Below are 21,199 nucleotides of genomic sequence, written 5' to 3' on the forward strand. Positions count from 1 at the left end.
TGCAAAACTGGCTTTTCTACAGAGGAGGAGAGTTCTCCCCTCCCATTGGGTAGAATTCATTCACATGTTCATAGATAATAATCATTTGTATTGCCATCAGTTCTCGACAAGTTAACATTAATCACTACAGAATTCTAAAATAGTCTCATTCAAGATAAAGGTGAATATCTTTTAGGATCAGACAATCCTCCAAATTCCAGCATTCCAACATCCATTAATCTCTTTTAGTTATTTCAAGGTGCTACATTTCTCCTTACATATCACAAACCAGAGGTTATAGGATGTACTAGAGGGAGAAATTTCTGCTCACTCACCGATTTGCTCTAATTCTGGTCCTGTGTTAACCATTCACTCAGAAATATCTACATTCTATTGTGTACTTAGTGCAGCACTAGGTGGGGTAAATTTTGAAAATAATGATCTCGTTACAGAGGTAAAACATACAAGATACCAGTCAATACATTTAAAAAATAGCAAAATTTTGAGTACAACCAGAAAATAGGGCTGTATAAAATAGAAATACATCTGACCATCACTATTCATGTATTATGTATTTGCAGATTTTGCCTAACTACTAAAATTTATCTGTAACTCCAAAATCAATACTTGCAAGTGCCTTTTTTTGAGAGAGAGAGAGAGAGAGAGAGAATCTTAAGTAGGCTCCACCCTCAGCATAGAGGTCCAGGATGGAGGATGGGGGCTTGATCTCACAACTCTGAGATCATGGCCTGAGCCCAAATCAAGAGTCTGATGCTTAACCCACAGAGCCACCCAGGTGCCCCACAGGTGCTTTTCAATCATTCACGGACATATGCAGAGTGGGGGAAAGTTGAGTTATCCAACCTGCATGTACCCAGGAGAGGCTTAAGGCATTCTTGTTTCAGCGCTCACACTATACATGAGTGTCCTCTGCAACAGTTTATTTCGTACCACGTTTTTCCCATTTTTGTACTTTTTGTGGGTGATTTTGCTGTTTAAAATCAAGTGCACTGCTTAAGTGCTGTCTCGCGTACCTAAGCACATGAAAAGACATGGGTGATAGATAAGCTTCACTGGTGCCTGAGTTATAGTGCTACCGGCCACGATTTCAATGTTGGTGAGTCAAAAGTATATACTCTAAATGAGGTGACTTGAAGCAGAAACACACATAAAACAAGGTTTGTTTGGGTTTTTTTTTAGTCGATGCCACCAGAGGCTCTTGGGAACCCCTCCCTGTATTTCCACTAGAGGCAACACAGAATCACAAAAACTCACTCACTAGTCCTGACACCCAGTGGGCACAGAATTCTTGACCTCAAGACAGAGAAATAAGACTAACAAACCAGACTCCCTGCTATCTCTCACTCAATAGAAAATAGATCTCTAGAAATTCAATATTCCTTAATTCAGCGTGGGCAGTCATTTTAGAGAACACAACTGCAACAAATGATGGCAACCAACTGTATTTATAGAGGGAAACTGTCTTTCAAATGTACCTGATTCCTCATTAACATACCAGATAACATACATGCCTTCCTGATAAATTACTCCACTGCTCTCCCTACAAAAGCAGTGAATCTGCCTTCCAGGATCCACCCCCCCTTTATTCTTCTTCCTCACTTTCTCTCTCTGTGTCTCTCTGAAGAGTCTCCACTTAATGCTTTCCAGGGGAACGATGTCGGGACACCCCCCCCTCTTTTTTTAAAAAGATTTATTTATTTATTCATGAAAAACAGAGAGAGACAGGCAGAGACACAGGCAGAGGGAGAAGCAGGCTCCTCGCAGAGAGCCTGATGTGGGACTCGATCCTGGATCCTGGGATCACTCCCTGAGCCGAAGGCAGATGCTAAACCACTGAGCCACCCGGGCACCCCGAGACCCCTCTCTTTTGAGAGCTTTCTCTTGTAGCTCTGCTTAATAAACTTCTATTGCTTTGCTAAAAGAAAAAAAAAAAAGGCTTTCCAATAATCTAGAATCTACTAAATTTGGGAAAGACACACACACACCTAAAAGCGACCCCTGCAGATGTGCTCCCACAAAATTAACTGCAAAAATCCCCGGCACCACTGTTCCACGGGAACACAGAGAAGGGTATTCGGGCATCCGCCTTACGAATCTCCCAAGGACATCATAAAAATATGCTAACACATGTTTTTTGGGTTTTTTTGTTTTTTCTTCTAAGCTCTCACGCTGTCACCACCCCGGGACCCTCCCGTAGGCCTTCACAGAGCTGTTCGGCCCGCGGCTCAGCTCCTGTTTCTTTAAGACAGAGGTCGGGTGTTTGCCCTGTTCCAAAATGGCTGCGCAGGCTTCCGCACGCTCTGCGCATGCTAACCTGAACGCAAGTCGGGGTTGAAGCAATTCGGGGACTTTCGCGGCGCAAGATGGGGACTTGGCGGCCGACGAGCCGGAGGCTCCCAGCATGCCTTGCAGCCGGGCCCGGAGTCCCGACGTCTAGGGATGGGGAAGCCCTGGCGCTCTCGGCCGCCGAGTCGCGTGTAGAGGTCGAGGTTGAGCCCCGGGCCTGGGAACCGGACGCCCGCAGAGGGGAAGATGGAAGCGTGGCGCTGTGTGAGGAGGGGCTACGGCCGCTGTGTGGTGGGGAGAGGCCGGTCAGTAGGGCTGGGTGGCGGGAGGGAGGAGGGAGGGGCGGGCGCGGGCGGCCCGGGTCAGCCCGGGGCGGGGCGGGAGGAAGGCGGAGGAAGAGGGTCCGGGCGGCGCTGCCGCCGGGACGAGCCTCCGGAGACCCCGAGGGATAGGTAAACCCGGCGCGCAGCCGGCGGGGCGCTCGGAGGCCGGGGCCGGGCCGGGCCGGGGCGAGCGGTCGCCGGCGGGCTCGTGCCGTCCCGCCCTGGCAGCGCCCCAGCCCCGCCCCCGGGTCGCCGGCCTCCTCGCAGGCCTCCGCACCCGCGGGGGGCTGAGCTCCGGGCGACGCGGCCGGGGCGCGTGGGTCCCGGGGCGGCCTGGCCCGGGCGGAGGCGCGCGAGCCGCCCGCACGCCCCGATGTTTGTCGGTAGAATTCTCGTTCCGCACTTGTGTGTGCTACATTTTTTTTTTTTTTTTGAAATTGATTCTTTTTTTGGTGGGGGGAAAAAATAAAAGCACTTCTGCTGCCCCTATTATGGTGCCCCCTAAGCCGTATGCACGAAATCTTGCATTCGATGTGCTCGTGATGGGTTTTGCTTTGTTGTTTTGTTTTGTTTCTGATAAAGACTTAGATGCGGAAAATCAAAAAAACAAAAAATGTAATTGTGTGCTGCATGGAACGGACGGGTGTGCCGCACCTGGAAAACACAACACTGCATTAATTATCGTATAAGTTCTGGGGATCTGGTTTTAATCACCTGCCGTCCGGGGCTTGGTGACCATTCAGCTCAACTATGTTTTCCTGAGTACCAGCTGTGTGCCAGGCACTGTGCTAGGCACTGGGGGGATTCAGACGAATAAGAGAAGCTCTGGCCTTGAAGGAGCTCATCATCTTGAGAAAAAGACGTCTATATATAAGTAACTACACATACAGAGAATAAGTGTTGCAGCCTAAGAATTGTATTTCAGTACGGTAGCTTTTTAGGGTAGAAAAGGAATGGAGCAAGCACCTAAATCTCCACGGCTTTCAGAGTTGTCACGAAGCAGAATAGTCCGCCCATGTCATGCCCTTAAAGATGTACAATTAAGTCGAATTTAGAGAACAGTTTGAGAATGCATAAACAACAAAAGTATATAATAAAAAACCTAAATGAAAAAAAAAAACCTGAATGCCTTTAAAATGAAACTATATATATATATATATAAACGTCAAATACAGTTTAAGTAAAATTTCTTTGGTGGTAGAAGTGGACATTAATAACCATATCTTGGAAGTGTACCTTTAATGAGTTCTGGAAAAGGATAGAAGTCCTCTGAATTTGAAAATTTTGCCACAATAGTATGGTAAGAAGATGGTGCTTAGGTGGCATTGTTTCTTTCTTAAGGGAGCTGGAGGGCAACGTTATCTGTTCAAGTTAATGATAACACTACTTTGGAGAGATTTTGGATCATCAGTAAGTTGGTGCTGTTGGGTTTGAGGTATTGGTGAATTATTAATAAGTAATCGCTGTCCCGTTTCATTTCCCTCAAAGAGAAGCATGCCTTAAAAAAAAAAAAAAAAAAAAAAGGATGGAAAAATCCATTTTCTACCTACTGATTAGCAAGAGAGGTAGTTTTGTGAAATTGTGATAGGTTTTTGTTTTCTTAGCTATACATATGTTTGGAAAATGTAATCTTGGCTTAAAAAAAAAAAAGAAAAAAAACTGTTCAAAAACATGGTTCTACTCCAAACCCAAGTTGGAGGAGTGGTTCGCTTTAATTGTACTCGGCTAAAGTGTTCCCTATTGAATCAAGTATTATGTTTGCTGTGGATTTTATTTATCCATAGAGTTTATTAGATACTAGAAAGCTACTGTGAAAACTGGTTTGATGGTTGATTAATCTCTCAGGTGAACTAAGGGCATTTTGAAGTGTGTGGTATTTTGGGAGCCTGCTAGATTCTATATTATTTCAAATACATTCGTAGGTGTTTAGGGAGAGTTTTGAGATGTTGCTACTAATAATTGAATCATGGCTCTTCCCCTCTCCCCCCGCCTTCATAGATTCAGAAGTCAGATTTTAAATGTTAGACATTATCTTCCCTTGAGGAAACAGATTTGGATTTTGGGTGTCAGAGCTGAACAAACAGTGGTACCTCAAGGAGTGTATTTATTTCTTTTAGATACCCCATGTTACCCCATCACCAGAAGAGTCTGGGCAGAGATTGGACGACACCGTGGGAGAATCTGCAAAGGTGTTGCTGGAACAGACATATTTCTAGTTGTATGAGGTGGCCTGGACATTATTCTCGTGCTCCTTACCCATACTTCAGTAGTAGGCATTTTTCACTAAATTGGAGACCACCTTGTTTGTTTGAGTCTAGAACTCCGTTTCAGTACTGGAACTGGAGACCTGACAACCTGAGCCAGACCTCTTTGATTCATCTCTCTAGTTACATCATGAACTCTGAGGGAGATGAACCTTCATCAAAACGAAGAAAACACCAAGGTAAAGGTGACGTTTATCTTGGTGCAGAAAGACAGAAGCCATAGAATTACTGAAACTTTCCTATCTGATAATCCGTAAGACCTCCTCCAGGTTTTGGAGGGGTTTAGCATTTATTTTCAGCTAGTAGTTTTCCGTTAGGAAAAAGGAAATTGTTTTTTAAAAATTAAGTCTTTATTAATATCTATTTTTATCTTTTATTGTGTATTTCTGGTAATAAATATAGAAGAAAGTATATATAGAGAGAGAATAGGTTGCAAAAGAATGTAGGACTAGATTAAAACATTAAAAATAATTATCAAATCCATTGTTTTTAAAACAGAGGTCCTTAGACTTCCTAATTGGTATATGTTTTTGGGAGTCCACATATCTGTTAAAAAATTAAATTTCATTTTTTAATTTTTTTTGAAGATTTTATTTATTTACTCATGAGAGACAGCCAGAGAGGCAGAGAGAGACACACAGGCAGAGGGAGGAAAAACAGGCTCCATGCCAGGAGCCCGATGTGAAACTCAATCTCGGGACTCTGGGATCATGCCCTGAGCCAAAGGCAGACGCTCAACCGCTGAACTACCCAGGTGTCCCATGAAGATTTTATTTTTAAGTAATGTCCACACCCAACATGGGACTCAAACAACCCGGAGATCAAGAGTTGCATGCTCTACCAACTGAACCAACCACTTTAATGCTAACTTTTTTATGTAAGACAAAAAGATATTCTTAAGTAGACACAATCATAAATGAAAGATATTTTCTTACAAAATAAGATTTTAGCTTATTCAATGTATTTCTCATAGTAAATTCTTTTTTTTTTCTCATAGTAAATTCTATTGATAAAATCTTGAGAGTCTGTGAGGAGTTTTATCTTTTACTAAGGGGACCATATCTTATTCAATTTTGAGAAATATTTTTCTAAGTATGTTGATAATTTATAGTTTTGTCATATTCTTTTTACTCCAAATAATTTGCGAGACTCCCTTTGTGCTGCCAGCCCCGCCTCCTCCCCCAAAGTATATATGAATTATCTAAGTAGAATTTCGAGTCGTCTTTCTTACTAAGCTGTGGTTTTCGGTGAAGATAATTCCTCTGAAGGTATTTGGAAATAGACTTGTAGGTGTTAAGGTATAAGGAGCTAACATAAGTTTGTCAAAGGAAAACATTCAGAGTGAGTCTCACTTGGAAGTCAGAGTTAGAAGAAGCTAGAAGTTAGCTAGAAGATTAGTGTTCTTTTAAGTAGAAATTCTACTATACATTTGAGTAGAAATTTTAAGCACTGAAAGTGAAAATCTGTTTGTATAGTACTTGACCACAGCATGTGTTCATCAACAAATACTCATTTGAATGAATGAAAGGTGTACTTAGAGGGATTAAAATTAGGTTCCTGAGAACAATCAATCTATAACCTATAAATCTAGGGCTGTATGATGACATAAGATTGCTTTTCATTCCTGTATTCATTGTTCATCAGGTCAGCACACTGCTCTCTTGTTTAGCCTTTTGTAAATCTGGTGTGCTCTCAGGTGGAATTGCGGCATACTGACCTCTAAGTGTGCGGTCAGGAACCACCCCGTTCTCATTCTGCTCCACCACTTATTGTGTGAACCTGGACAGGTTATGGAACCTCTCTGCTCCTTGATTTCCTAGTGTGAAGTAATGCCTACTTTGAAAGCCTGTTGAGGATGAAATGAGATATATCAAAGTGCCTAATACACTGTTGGCTTCATAGGAGGTACTCAGAAAATCGTGGTGTTGTTGTTTTCCCTTTAATGAATGGGGGATTACATTTACATACTGATAAACTTTGATTGCGACCTGACTCTTTATATGTCCATTCTTCCTAGGTATTGTGAAGGAAAATGCTCTTCGTTAAGCCATATTTGTGACTTCTGATAATTCACTAATACTTTTCCATCAAGAGAACAGCCTTCTAACTTGCCTATCACTTTAAAGTGGCATTTGAAGGATTTGTGTGACACAATTATGACTTTTTAATTAGGCCCCCTAAAAACCTGATCAGGCCTATTGCTTACTTTCTTTGATTCATCTGTCTTCTCTGCTGTGATCACCTTGTTCCTCCTGACATGGAAGGTATATAAGCTTTTGTAGTGTGACTTTATGTTGTGAAGTATATGAAGGCCAAAGACTGTCATCTCTATCAGTCCTCTTCAAATTGTCTTCCATGGAACCCTAGCGTTCAAACACATTTCTGTATGTTTATTAAAAGCAAATGTGCTCAGGAGAAAGTATGTATTTACCCCATCATCCCAGCCCCAGTATACCAGGAGTTGATGGTCATGACATGAAAAGTAATGCCAGAGTTGTACAAGATCTAGAAGTTTGAAAGCCACTCCATTAATTACATAAGCTTATGGTTTCAGTTACTTCAGAAATGGAATTGCAAAAAGAGCTGGCTTACCAATGCTTGTCAGGACAATACAGTCTCAATGCATTTATATGCCCTTACATATACATATTTTATAAGAAAATATGAACAACTTTTTTTGGACCTTCATCTTTCCTATTTTAATGTGGTGGTGACACTAGGGTAGTGCTGTAAATTTGTGATGGTAGCTTGCATTTTGTTTGCATGACTAGAGCCCTTTGCATCTCTCATACGTATGAAGACTGATTTATGGCTAAAACCATCATAGACAGTCCCCAATTTATGAATAAATTGTGTTCTAGGTAATTTGTTCTTGAGAATCAGTTGTCGACCATCCACTTCTGTTTTCCCCATAGAAACTGTTAAAAATTTCAGAGGAGTCCTGCAGAGTCAGTGCAATTAGCTCTAGTTCTGGGCCTTTGCAGATAAGATTCTCCATATTCAGTGAAGGATACATACAGAAGGGGATAGTTTCTGTACCTTTCCTGGGTATGGGACAAGCTCCAGACTAAGTTCTGTAATCCTGGAAGGCTTTTGATTTTCTTTCCATCCACCTTTTTTCCCTTTATCCTTCTCCTCATGCTCTTAGTACCTTCATGATATCCTGTCTCCAACACCCCTGTTCCATCCAGACCTCGCTATTCATTAAAAGGATCTTCCTCTTGTAGCTTCTGGTCAAAATGTCTATTCCCTCAAGTACAACCACAGTCAACATTTAGATTTTGAGGAAAGCAGTCTTACTAAACTCACTCACTAGAGGGCATTTTAAATTCCACTTTATTGACATTTTCAGAGTATATTGATATTCTGATTGTGAGTATATCATCATTGTGGAAGATTTAGAAAAATTAGCCACAGTTCTTCCACTCAGAGATAACTGCTCTTAAAAATACTGGTGCATTTCCTTTTGATCTTTTTCCCTCCTGTGTATAGAATATTTTTCCTCAATTTAATTTTTAATTGGTAGAATCTTAGGCATTGTAATCCAGTAGAGTAAGAACCTTCATGCAGTGAAAGGGAGATACTCTAAGACTGTGATTTTTCCTATAAACTTAATCATGCTTGAAAAACTTATCTCCAAATCTGTTTTCCCAAGTGCTTCCCATTTCTTGTTTTCCCCTTCTGTTGAGTTCATAGAATCTCTAAAAGTTCTACATTTTTCTTCATGAATTCCATGGCAGTAAGAGTATCCTCCATGGTGGGGTGAGGGAGACAAGATCAGAGGGGGCGTATGTATGTATATTTGTGTGTGTGTGTATGTTGCTAGGTCATTTATTTCTAAGTCGAGGACCTATAATTGTAAAATCAAATGCTTTTTGATTCTCTCTCCGTCACTGTGTCAGGGTCCATGTGTCTTTGTAGAATGTAAACCATCACACATTACTGGTTGCTGCATGCTAGGTTCTTCAACCAGTCCTTGTCGCTTACTCGCATTCTGTAACTATGTTACCTTTAACTTCTGCTTTAGTGTGCATTAAAACGATTTCTTTTGTTCATTTTGTCTGTGTAGTTCCACTAAATACCGCTTCCATATATTGCCATCATACACCCTCATTCGTGTCTAAACCAGAATTCTGAGATGAGTTATTTCTAGAACTTAATCATTTGATGATCTTATCTTACTAATAGGAAATAAACCACAGTGTGAAATCATCTTACTGAAAACTCAACTGTGACATACAAATACAGTTGACCCTTGAACAACACTCGACCTTTTTGATAAGTACAGTACTATAAATGTATTTTCTTGATTATTTTCTTAATAGTTTTTCTTCAACTTACTTTATTGTAAGAACACATTATAAAATACATATAACATATACAAAGTACATGTTAATCTACCGTCAATGGTATTGGTAAGGTTTCTAGTCAGCAGTAGGCTATTAGTAGTTCAGTTTTGAGGTAGTCAAAAGTTTTATGCAAATTTTCAACTGCATGGTGCCTTAACCCACCCCTCAACCCCTGCATTGTTCAAAGGTCAACTGTATATTATCATGGTTATGAAGGTGCCATGTCTGACAGAGGCACTTCCTAACCATAAGCGAGAAGCTCTACATAGTCTTAGCCTTATTAATAACACTCTGTCTCCGAAATGACTTGCTAGATCCTTTTAAATTTTACACCTGTTGGTCACTCATTATATCATTTTATTGCCTTTGTACTCAATTTGATGACAACTTCTAGTTACCTAAAGCTGTATTGCCATTTCCTAGGGAAAAACATTCTGTTCATTGCCTGTAAGAATTTTTAAAAGGCAAGAAAAAACTTACATACAGGAAAATATATAGTCTCTTTTTCATTAATTCTTTATATTTTGTTCAATATATTTCAACAGGCGCAATACAACGACATTGGGAATATATGTGTAACCATAATAAAGACAAGACGAAGATCCTAGGAGACCAAAATGTTGACCCCACATGTGAAGACAGTGATAACAAGTTTGACTTTTCAGTGATGTCCTATAATATACTTTCACAAGATTTATTGGAAGACAATTCACACCTCTATAGACACTGCCGGCGGCCAGTTTTACACTGGAGCTTTAGGTTTCCCAATATTCTGAAAGAAATTAAACACTTTGATGCAGATGTAAGTGCAGAATATCATCAAAATTCCTCACATAAGAAAAGTTCATTTGTGAACTAAATGGTTTTATCCTTTTTGTTTGTGGGGTAAGAAGGGAAGATAGTTTTAAATGCAGTGATAGAACAGTTTTTAACAGCGTATCATGACTTCCAAAGAGTCATTTGCTAATGGTTATTGGTATGAATAATCATTAAATTTTCAAAAAAGATCCAAAATGTTCTGCTTATCAGTTAGTTTTGAGACAGGGACTGGCAGTGTGTTAAATATTCTGTAATTATTTCCTTTGATTTGAAATGTAAGTCATTCTTGTAAAAATCTAGATGCATTCAAAGAAATCATCTTGATAAAGGACTAGAAGAATTTAGTGCTAATAAACATTTTAATTCAGTAAAAATATCCCAGCATGTAAATTAAAAATATTTCTTTTGGGAAATACCATTTTGGGATAGTAAGAGACAGAGCTTCATGTAATTAAAGGCCAGATTTTTGGGGACTAATCAGATTTGGAAATGTTAATTTAATAGCTTCAAGAAAAAAGGATTATGTCTTTTTATTTAAACTTTTATTAGGCTTTTAGAATTTTAGAAGTCTTTTTTTAAAGATGAAAGCATCAGAAAATTCATGTTTGCTCTCTGTTTTAATTCAAGCCATTTTTTTCTTCCAAGGTACTTTGTTTGCAAGAAGTTCAAGAAGATCATTATGGAGCAGAGATCAGGCCAAGTTTGGAATCTTTGGGTACATTGTAACTTCTATTTTAGCCAGATTTGTTTTGAAAGACTCCCATGTTGTTAAAGTATAAGTTGCTAACAAAGATGTGTGATATTTTGGGCAAAAAAAATCTTAATTTTGAAAAAACTTAATACCCATTTCAGAAGGTAGGTATTTGGTATTTCAAGTGGGAGCTTTCAGGTTGATATATAATTTTATTTTTTATTATTTTTTAAAGATTTCTTTCTTTTTGGTGGGGAAGGGCAGAGGGAGAGAGAATCTTAAGCAGGCTGACGTGAGCTCAATCCCACCATCCTAAAATCACGACATGAGCCAAAACCAAGAGTTAGACTCTCAACTGACTGTACCACCCAGATTCCCCTTGAATTGTAATTTTAATTCACACAGAAAATACTAAGAATCTCTTAATAGATTCCTTGCCAGGGGTTTCTCTACCCACCACTAGACCTCTAGGTTTCTGAGTTCCATATCAGGGACCATTGTGTCTGGTTCATCATTGTAACACCAGTATCTACCAGTAACTAGTGGGTACAAGCTAAAAACTTGTTTGATGAATGAACACTTCTCAAAAACAGTTCATCTATTTAAGAAATGCCTACTTTGCATTCATTCCTCAGTAAATATTTTTTTTTAATGTCTCCTATATCCTATGCAGTATTCTGGGCCGTAGTGACATGGCAGTGAGCCAAATAGATAAAAAGTCTCTGTCCTTGGAGCTCACATTTCTGGTGGAGAAAGGCCAACAGTATACCAAATAAATACTTAAATAGCACATTAGGTAATGATAATTTTGGAGAAAAGCAGGAAAGTAGAATGGGGTCTGGTTTCAATTTTAAACAATCAGAGAATGGGATCCCTGGGTGGCACAGCGGTTTGGCGCCTGCCTTTGGCCCAGGGCGCGATCCTGGAGACCCGGGATCCAATCCCATGTTGGGCTCCTGGTGCATGGAGCCTGCTTCTCCCTCTGCCTGTGTCTCTGCCTCTCTCTCTCTCTGTGACTATCATAAATAAATATTAAAAAAAAAAAAAAGACTGCCAGTCTTTTAAAAAAAAAAACAAAACAAAACAATCAGAGAAGGTAACACATTTGAGCAAAGACTTGAAGAAGATGAAGGAATAAGCCATGCCTAGAGCCTTTCAGACAATAGGAATACCAAAGCAAAGGCCCTGAGATAGAGGTGCCTGAAGGCAGGTGGTGAGGTGTGTGAGGGGTGGAGCATATAGGGAAGAGTTGGAGGTAGAAAGGTCATAGATGGGTTGGTGGGTCGAGGGGGTGTAAACTATCATAAGGCCCTAATGTCTTTGTCACAACATTTACTAGGACAGAAATGAGAGTATGATAATGCACATTAACATATTTAATACTGAAGTCTACCTGTAAGGAGACCCATTCCTGGTACCTAGACCCAGTCCCAAACTTAACATCCTACATTATTAATGCTTTGCAGATTACTCTTCAGTGAATGTTGTTCAGATATATTAGGTGAGCTGTGTTTTGCCATATATATGTAATATTTGGGAGTCCTTGTGTTAAACTTCTTTCTTCTTCGTAGGTTATCACTGTGAATACAAAATGCGGACAGGAAGGAAACCTGATGGCTGTGCCATCTGCTTCAAACATTCCAAATTTGCACTCTTATCAGTGAACCCTGTGGAATTCTATCGCCGTGACGTTCCTCTGTTGGACAGAGACAATGTTGGATTAGTGTTACTCTTGCAGCCCAAAATTCCAAGTGCTGCCTCTCCTGTGATCTGTGTAGCTAACACACATCTGTTGTATAATCCAAGGCGAGGTGATATTAAGCTGACCCAGTTGGCAATGCTTCTGGCAGAGATTTCCAGTGTTGCCCATCAGAAAGATGGCAGCTTCTGCCCTATTGTTATGTGTGGTGACTTTAATTCTGTTCCTGGTTCTCCACTCTATAGTTTTATAAAGGAAGGAAAATTGAATTATGAAGGACTTGCCATCGGCAAGGTAAGTGCCTGGTTCCTCATTATTAGGAGGTGGACTTAGTCTCTCTGTTCACTGTAATGTGAGGAGAGCCATCACGTGGCTGTTTGAAAACCTGATGACCTCGTACCCTCACTCTACCAGGCTATGATGATGTTCCCCAGCTACTAATAAGTAATGATCCTCACTCGGTGGAATTTCATCTTTCCCGTCTTAACGCATGGCAGCGTTCTATTTGGAGGAATTGGCAGGCAGAAAAAAATCCAAAATGGGAGAGAAGAAGAAAAATAAAAGCATTGATAGACATTAATACTTCATAAATAGGGAACTACTCATAAAGAGGCCTGATAGAAATTTGAATGCTGGATGTGGGCAATATAGTTGGCCAAACAGTAATCTAATATTTCTTTATTATGTACGGTTTTTAATTTCTTAGCTGACTATATCCCATGTTTCTTGCATGTTTAATCTTCATTGTGCTTTCTGTTGCTTACTTCAGATCATTTGGTCTTCCAGATTTGAACCAAAGTAAACTCTCCACCACTAAGTTTTGAGTGATAGTTTTAAAATTTTGTAAGAATTGATCTCTTAGTATTTCATATAATAATTATATAAAATATGTAATATTTTATATTAATATAATTGCACAAAGCAAAAAGGAGAGGCATCCTAAAAAAAAAAAAAAACGGAGAGGCAGTATTAGTCCTAAGTTAGAGATCATATAGATGTCCCAATTAGAGTAACATGTACAGGAAACGGAAATATTGCCATTTTTATGTAAATAGTAACTGCTTTCTGGATTGTATTTGAATAAGATTTCGTAAGCACAAATAATCACTTACTATGATGAATAATAATAGATGATAATATTTATCATTCTTGGGCTTCCTCTTATTTAAGACATAAACTTTTCAATACATAAATTATTTAAAATCTTTTCACTTAAGATACCTGTTGAAATTTTGTTTAGGTATCTGGCCAGGAACAGTCTTCACGGGGACAAAGAATTTTATCTATTCCAATTTGGCCCCCAAACCTAGGTATCTCACAGAACTGTGTGTATGAGGTACAGCAGTTACCAAAAGTAGAAAATACAGGTAAGTGTTTGCAGTACATTTTGGCAGTCTGCCTTGATAATAGTGTTCCCTTTGAAGACCTCAAACTAAATTTTTTAAGGGATGACATCTCAGGGATGAATATTCATATATAAAAACATAATACTTGCTTTTTCCTTTTTATAATGAACTCTAAAGTTACCACTTTAAGTTGATCTTCCAAAATTATCTGCATGAATTACTTGCATGTTGCCTTGGAAATGTTTGCATTTCGGTTTTGCTAATTATGGAGACCGTCAAGACATATAGATTCCCAGTTAGAACATTTAACTAGGCATCTGTCTAAACTAGACACGTCTTGAATATCATCCTAGAGTAAGAGGACTGTTCTATGGCAAACTAGAACCGAACAGTATACTGATAGTTTCATGTATTTCTTTTTGTTCTTACAGACAGTGATCTGACACAGACAGAGCTGGACAAAACAGAGGTCCTAGTGACAACTGAAAAGTGAGTTCTGCAAAGTAACAGTAGACATTTACTATTTCATTTCTCGGGGTGCCTGGGTGGCTCAGTGAAGCGTCTGCCTTCAGCTCAGGTCCTGATCCCAGGGTCCTGAGATCGAGCCCCACATTGGGCTCCCTGCTCAGTGGGGAGCCTGCTTCTCCCTCTCCCTCTGCCTGCTGCTGGCCCTGCTTGTGTGCTCCCTCTTATCAAATAAATAAATAAAATCTTTAAAAAAATTATTTCTTAAAAATCACTTGGATAAAAATGAAAAGGATGTTTTTCCATGCTGGTGAAGAATGCTGGCTCCTTTTTTTTTAAAGATTTTATTTATTTATTCATGAGAGACACACAGAGAGGCAGAGACATAGGCAGAAGGAGAAGCAGGCTCCCCGTGAGGAGCCCAATGTGGGACTCGATCCCAGGACTCCAGGATCATGCCCTGGACCAAAGGCAGGTGCCCAACCACTAAGCCACTCAGGCATCCCCAGAATGCTAGCTCCTAAGTCAAGGAGACCTGAGTATTACCTATGCTTCATTTTAGCTGTGTGATTGTGAGCAAGAAACTCACCATCTCTGAGATTCAGTTTCCATATTTATACTTTGGGTAGTTGGGAGGATTACATGAGACAAAGCATGGAAAGCTAATGTTTAATTCATAGTAAGTAAAGGCTTAAGCAGTGTTAGTTAAAGCAAATAGAGTACTATTTGGTACTTCAGCGTAAGTATAGAGTACTTCAGCTAGTACTCTGAAATTTTTTGCTATTACATATTTAAACAAAGGTCAAGGTCACAGGAAAATACCTTTCAGATTTCAAGAGGTTGCTTAACCTCCTTTGACTTACTAGATCTCTATAGGAAAATTGATTGAAAGAAGATATGCCAGTATAAATAGTTTACATAGATACTTATATCTCTTGAACTACAGAGGAAAGTTATCGAAGGTGGAGGGATGAAGATACCTGGATTCATTATTATTAAAGAAGCATGAATATTTAGGGCTGTGGTTGAGAAATAGATGGAGACTTAAATCTCATCTCTTTGGGAGATTCTTGAAATGTCTTGATTTTATATTGTGGCTCTTTTATTAGTTATAATTTTTGTTTTAACATTTGCATTTAGGGACTGAATTAGAATCTCCTCTTACTCATTTTATCTACTTTCTTCTTGGTCTTATTTTACTTTGTATGCTTTGTATTGAGAAAATATTATCTTATATAAGAACCTAGTAAGATACGAAGCAACATTTTTTGAATTTTTAAAAAAGCATATTTAAAAATTCATGACTTAACCCTTCAAATATAGTAAAAACTTCTGTAAGATTAACAAAAGGACAACTCTAACAAGTACTTGGTTTTGAGTAATTCTAAAATCTTTTTATAACAAAATGAGGTATAAGAAAAGATACTTTTAAGTATCTATATATAAATATAATGTGCTTATATGCAGAGCTTATATCTATAAATCAAAAAATTGATAGAGAAGTTTACAGGGAACCTATTTTATATTTGATGATACTGTAAATATAAGTCCTTAGAGATAAAATGTTGCTAAAACTTGAAAGTAAGGGCATCTTGGAAGAATAACCTTTGTTCCTTGACACTGAGCTCTTCAAAAAGCAGGGCAGCATCTTTTTTGTGTATCTTAAGCACCTAAGATAGTGCCTGGAACTTAGATGTTTGTTAAATGTTAAATTTTAAAAAGTTCTATAACTTTTTTCACAGTATAAAAGGTCTTTAAACTTCAAGATGTATTTATTGGAAATTATTTTTAAACCCTTTGTTACATCGCATGTATTTGTAACATGGGATAAATATTAACCATTATTAGAAGCTATTTTAAGATGCAGTACACAATTACCTAATATATACATAGTAAGAATAATCATAGAAAAATATAGTTCTTCTGACATCAAAAGTCTGGTGGGTTGTACATAACATTCATAAAGGCCACATTTTCTTAAAGACACAACAACTTCTAGTTTTAGAATGCATATTTATTAGGAAGTGCAGACTCTCAGATATAATTAATAAGTGACATTAATATGTTAATTATTGAGCTTTTACCCACTTGTTACTGGCTTTTGGATATCACCACATGAGTAAATGAATGCCAAATTGTGGTGTGGTCTGTTTTTTTTTTTTATTTTATTTTATTTTTTGGTGTGGTCTGTTTAAATAAAGCTTGTCTGAATGTCTAACATTGTCTGGAAATTAAACCAGAGAGTACTTTAAATAGGAGGGACACTAAAAAGAAAAACTTGATGGATGCTAAGCAATTTTTCTTTTCAATTTAGATTATCTTCAAATTTACAGCACCATTTCAGCTTGTCATCTGTTTATTCACATTATTTTCCTGACACTGGAATTCCAGAAGTGACCACTTGTCATTCCCGAAGTGCCATAACTGTGGATTATATTTTCTATTCTGCTGAAAAGGAAGATGTTGCTGAGCAGCCAGGTAAAGAATGCATGTATCTTACATTGTACTTGAGAATACAGTTAACTCCAACCTCAGCGTTGAGGTGCTAAACATCTAGGTGAAGTTTTAAATTAAAAAGTTAAAAATTGGGACTCCTGGGTGGCTCAGCGGTTGAGCACAAGGTGTGATCCCAGAGTGCTGGGATCGAGTCCCACATCGGCTCCCCCACAGGGAGCCTGCTTCTCCCTTTGCCTATGTCTCTGCCTCTCTCTGTGTGTGTCTCATGAATAAATAAATAAAATCTTTAAAATTTTTTTTAATTAAATAAAAAGTTAAAAAGATTTTCAAATTGGTAATGTAATTGTGTAAATCTGTCAGTCACTTGTAAAACATGGAGGCAGTGAAGCACCTCAAAGCAAATTACTGCCTAAGAATTATATCCTTAGCACCGTCTTCTAGTTCCAATCAACTTCTGAGTTATGGGTCTCTCATATTGCCCTTTGGTTTTACTTGCGATAAATTTACTGGGGGTTTTTTTGTGTGTGTTTATGATAGCAACATCAGATAATTTTGTACTTAAATTTTACCAAGGCATACTGCCTTCATCGCAGGACCTTGCTTATGGTGCCAACTATTGAGTTTTGTCATGTTGACTCTGGAATGTTGGATCTTTCTGGAAAGAGTTCATTATATGAATATGGGGTTTCAAAAAGTGAAGATGATAAAACATTTTCCTTCTATGATTCAGTGAAAGTAGGGTTTTAAATATTAACCAAAGGATTTAATGTGGCAAAGAAAATGCATTTTAAAATGACTGGAAGTCAGAAAATAACATCCCCAAAACTTCCCAACTCCAAAATGTGGGCAGCTGTTTGGTCTTTTCTGATTTTCTCTTTTGTGTGTATGTGCTACTTTTCTATTCTCTCTCTTTTTTTTTTTTTTTCCTATTTCTCTTCTTCTGTTTGTGTTTTCCTCCCTATTGATGGTAAAACCTTACTAGTAATACTCAGGAGATGGCTTATCCCTCCTCCCTAGATCAAGTCTGGCAGTTGTCATTCTGTAAGTGTTCAGTAGGTGGCGGGAGTGTGCCATGGGCCAGCATCTCAAACAACAGTTAGCAGGTCCTCTTAACTCTACTGTGGGCCCTGACTGTGGTACCAAAGTATACTAATTTATTCTCCAGTCACCTGATAAACTTCCTACTCAGCTGTGGCTGGGTCTACTTTATATATAGTTGATGAATTTCTCATGTAGTTGTCAATCTCAAATTACATTTTTAAAAAAATATTTTAGAGGGAGGGAGTGTATGTGAGCATACTCTGCACTGAGCTCAGAGCCCATCATGGGGCTGATCCCACAATCTGCAATCCCAAGAGATCACGACCTGAGCCTACACCAACAATTAGACACTCAACCAACTGGGCCTCCCAGGCACTCCTCAAATTACTTTTAACATACTTATGTATTACACACTGGTATTTTCTTCTAAAGATTATTTGCAGAACTCAAAACAAAAAATCTGAACCAGAAAAAGAAACAAACATCAAAAACTGCTTTGTGCCTGAGAACTATAATTAGGTTATAACTCAGTATGAAATTTAATCATATTCTAAAAGCTGTTTCCTATTAGACTCCAGAAAATTCTGAAGTTCTATATATCATCGTTTAAAAAAGGACTTGGGGATGCCTGGGTGGCTCAGTGGTTGACTGTCTGCCTTTGGCTCAGGATGCGATCCGTGGGTCTGGAATCAAGTTCTGCATTGGGCTCCCTGTGGGGAGCCTGCTTCTCCCTCTGCTTATGTCTCTGCCCCTCTCCGTGTTTCTAATGAATAAATAAAATAAATAAAATCTTTAAAAAATAATAAAAATGAAAAAGGACTTGTGTGATTAATTTATGATTATGATTTAATTTTTTAAATGACCTGTTGATACAGTTCCACTAAATATGTTTTCCTTGATATAGGATCTGAAGTTGCTCTGGTTGGTGGCTTGAAACTTCTGGCCAGACTATCACTCCTTACGGAACAAGACTTATGGACTGTTAATGGACTTCCAAATGAAAATAACTCTTCAGATCATCTGCCTTTATTGGCTAAGTTCAGACTTGAACTCTGACTCTTTGATTACATATATACTTTTCTTTCCAATTTATATTCTTTTTCAAAGAATGTAAAATATTTCTTGAGAGTCTGCATGTTTATTTTTGCGCCATGGAGTTTCTGAAGAGGTTATGTGAAATGCTTGAAACAGATGTCAGAAGAAACAAGTTTACAACAATTTTCTTTGTAATAATGAAAAAATATTTTCCTGACAAGTGAGGTCTAAACACTCCTTATTGTAAAAGAGTTGTAAATATTTTTTATTCTAAATCCCAGTAAAATTGACAGTGATTTTTAAATATAGTGCATCCTCTTTAGTTAGTAAAGAATCTCAGTTGATGTTTTTCGCAAGCTTTATGGTGGATCCAAAGTACCTTTGAGTTCTTGCAAACCACAATTCCTTTCCCTTCCAGAAGGCCTGATTTCATTGTGAGGTCTATTTGTTGAGTCCTAATTAGTTCATCTCAGAAATCATTGGATTGCTCATAAATGTCCAACTAACCATTTTAGTTTGGTTTTGAGGGGTCTCGATAATGTTTTCTAAAATCGTACAAATTACTTAATCTACCTTATTATTCCCCTAGGCCATGTAATATTGTCTGCATTTTGTTGGGAGATGTAGATCACCATAACTAGTGGGTGAGATGCTTTACACGTGCCCTCTTTCCATCTTGTGACAGCATTCCAGCATGCCTGAGAGAGGCAGAGACTAGGTTAGAACACCTTTGTTTCCCTGGCAGTTTTTTTTTTCTCTTCAGTTTCAAGAAGAGATCCCTAGGCTGGGGGAGAGACTTTATTCTGTGGAAATTTATTAGGAAACTTGTCTTTACAACAAAGTGGCAGCTATAAGTTTATTTTGGTTTTGCCTCAGAGGTTTAAGAAGCCCGCAGAACTAGCAGGGAGATACCAGCTTGGAGACTTAATACTCTTAAGTAGTAATTTTAACTGTCTTAGTGGTTTTGTTTCTAAGATGTCACTTTTATCATGAGGCAGCAAGTGTGAGGTGGTGCTGACATTTTTTTTGTAAAGTGGTTAAGAGCAGGCCTAGAAAGTCCCACTGTTGGCACTATGTGAATGTTTGGATAAAAAATTTTTAAAACAAAAAAAGTGAACATGTCCTCTTTTTAGACATTAAGATCAAAAAAGTATGTGCATTTTTACTAAGTAGTAATTTTGTATTATGCTAAATTATAAAAGTTTTTACAGTGGATATTCCTCATAGAATGCCTCAAATTAGAAAGCAGTAGTTACTCCATGTCCTGGACTTTAAAGGTTTTTGTACTAAAGTATATTTACTACAGTTATTTTTTAAGAAAATAAATGACTACCTGAACAAGGCATGTGTGTTAAAAGGATTTACTAAAAATCAGTATTTTTAAATGTTTAATTTCTCACTTTTTTGGGTTTTTACTTACAGTATTAACTCTAGTTCAAAAATTCTCCACATTTTCTAGTAAGTTTGCAGAATATTGTATGTTCTAATTAGTAGATGTTGTCGTCATCAAATAATTGTATAATCACCCCTTTTAATATTGGGAATAATGAAAATTCATTAATTACTGCTTTGTGTTATGTGAGTTTACTAACAGATAACTTTGTGTATAGGTTGTTGCTAAACTAACATCTCTGAAAACCTCTGTGAAAGTGTAATTTTTTATGTCCTGATTAATACATTGATTTTAGGCCCTTTACATGTGCTTCACTTTGTAGAGTTAATCCATAAAAATGCTTTCTACTTAAGCATATAGGACATAGTATTTTGCGGACCAGAGGCCAAAGGGTCAATATAGCCTCACAAGTCTTTAAAGCTCCACTAAAATGAACTATCCACTTGTCTTTACTTTTTTTGGTCAGAAAAATTGGTAACTCTGTTGGAGCCCTGTATTTACCTGCCCAAACATTTAAATCTGGTTAATTGCTGAAGCCAAATTTCCCCCCCTCTCAAGTGTTCTACTGGCCAAGTGTTAAAATGGAAAGAGATGCCGTGGGGTAAGAAGTGTTGGTTTTACTTTACCTTTTGATATCAAGAAAACATGCATGTTTGAAATCTTGTCCTTTTTTTGGAATTTAACACCTGTTTGCTTTTAACCCTTTGCTTTCCTAAAAAAACAAGTTAGAAATCCAGAGAGTTCAAGGGATTGGAGAAACAGAGAAGTCAAGTTATTGGCACTTTGTCTCAGTGAATCACCTAATAAATTATTACTCTAGTGTGTCTGTGCCTGGAGATTTTGTGGTAGTTGTGCTAAGTGTGTATGCTGGGCTGTTGCCCCTTCTACACTATTTCATTACCTTCTTAGGGTGATACTAAGTAAATGAATGAAGATGCGCAAAACAATAGTGTTGAGTGTAAAGTCTGAAAACTGGAAGAAGACAGGGATGAGGGAGTGATAAATGAGTTTACTAGGACAAGTATATAGTA

General features: G+C 38.1%; 1 protein-coding gene across 6 annotated transcripts; it reads left to right on the top strand.

The window, feature by feature from the left end:
* Window positions 1–2,309: 2,309 nt before the first annotated feature.
* Window positions 2,310–20,992, top strand: ANGEL2 (angel homolog 2). 6 transcript variants are annotated; one of them, XM_041757148.1, is made up of 9 exons: window positions 2,392–2,591; window positions 4,727–5,052; window positions 9,768–10,024; window positions 10,687–10,756; window positions 12,304–12,725; window positions 13,672–13,798; window positions 14,209–14,266; window positions 16,557–16,720; window positions 18,645–20,992. In XM_041757148.1, the coding sequence occupies exons 1-9, from the start codon at window positions 2,533–2,535 to the stop codon at window positions 18,794–18,796; spliced, it is 1,635 nt and encodes a 544-aa protein (XP_041613082.1). In that variant the 5' UTR covers window positions 2,392–2,532; the 3' UTR covers window positions 18,797–20,992. The 6 variants fall into 6 exon arrangements, with proteins under 6 accessions (XP_041613107.1, XP_041613082.1, XP_041613097.1 ...); XM_041757163.1 differs by having other exon boundaries at window positions 2,427–2,550; XM_041757154.1 differs by lacking the exon at window positions 2,392–2,591 and adding an exon at window positions 2,666–2,738.
* Window positions 20,993–21,199: the final 207 nt, after the last annotated feature.

Source organism: Vulpes lagopus, chromosome 1, assembly GCF_018345385.1.
Source record: "Vulpes lagopus strain Blue_001 chromosome 1, ASM1834538v1, whole genome shotgun sequence".
Lineage (NCBI taxonomy): Eukaryota > Metazoa > Chordata > Mammalia > Carnivora > Canidae > Vulpes > Vulpes lagopus.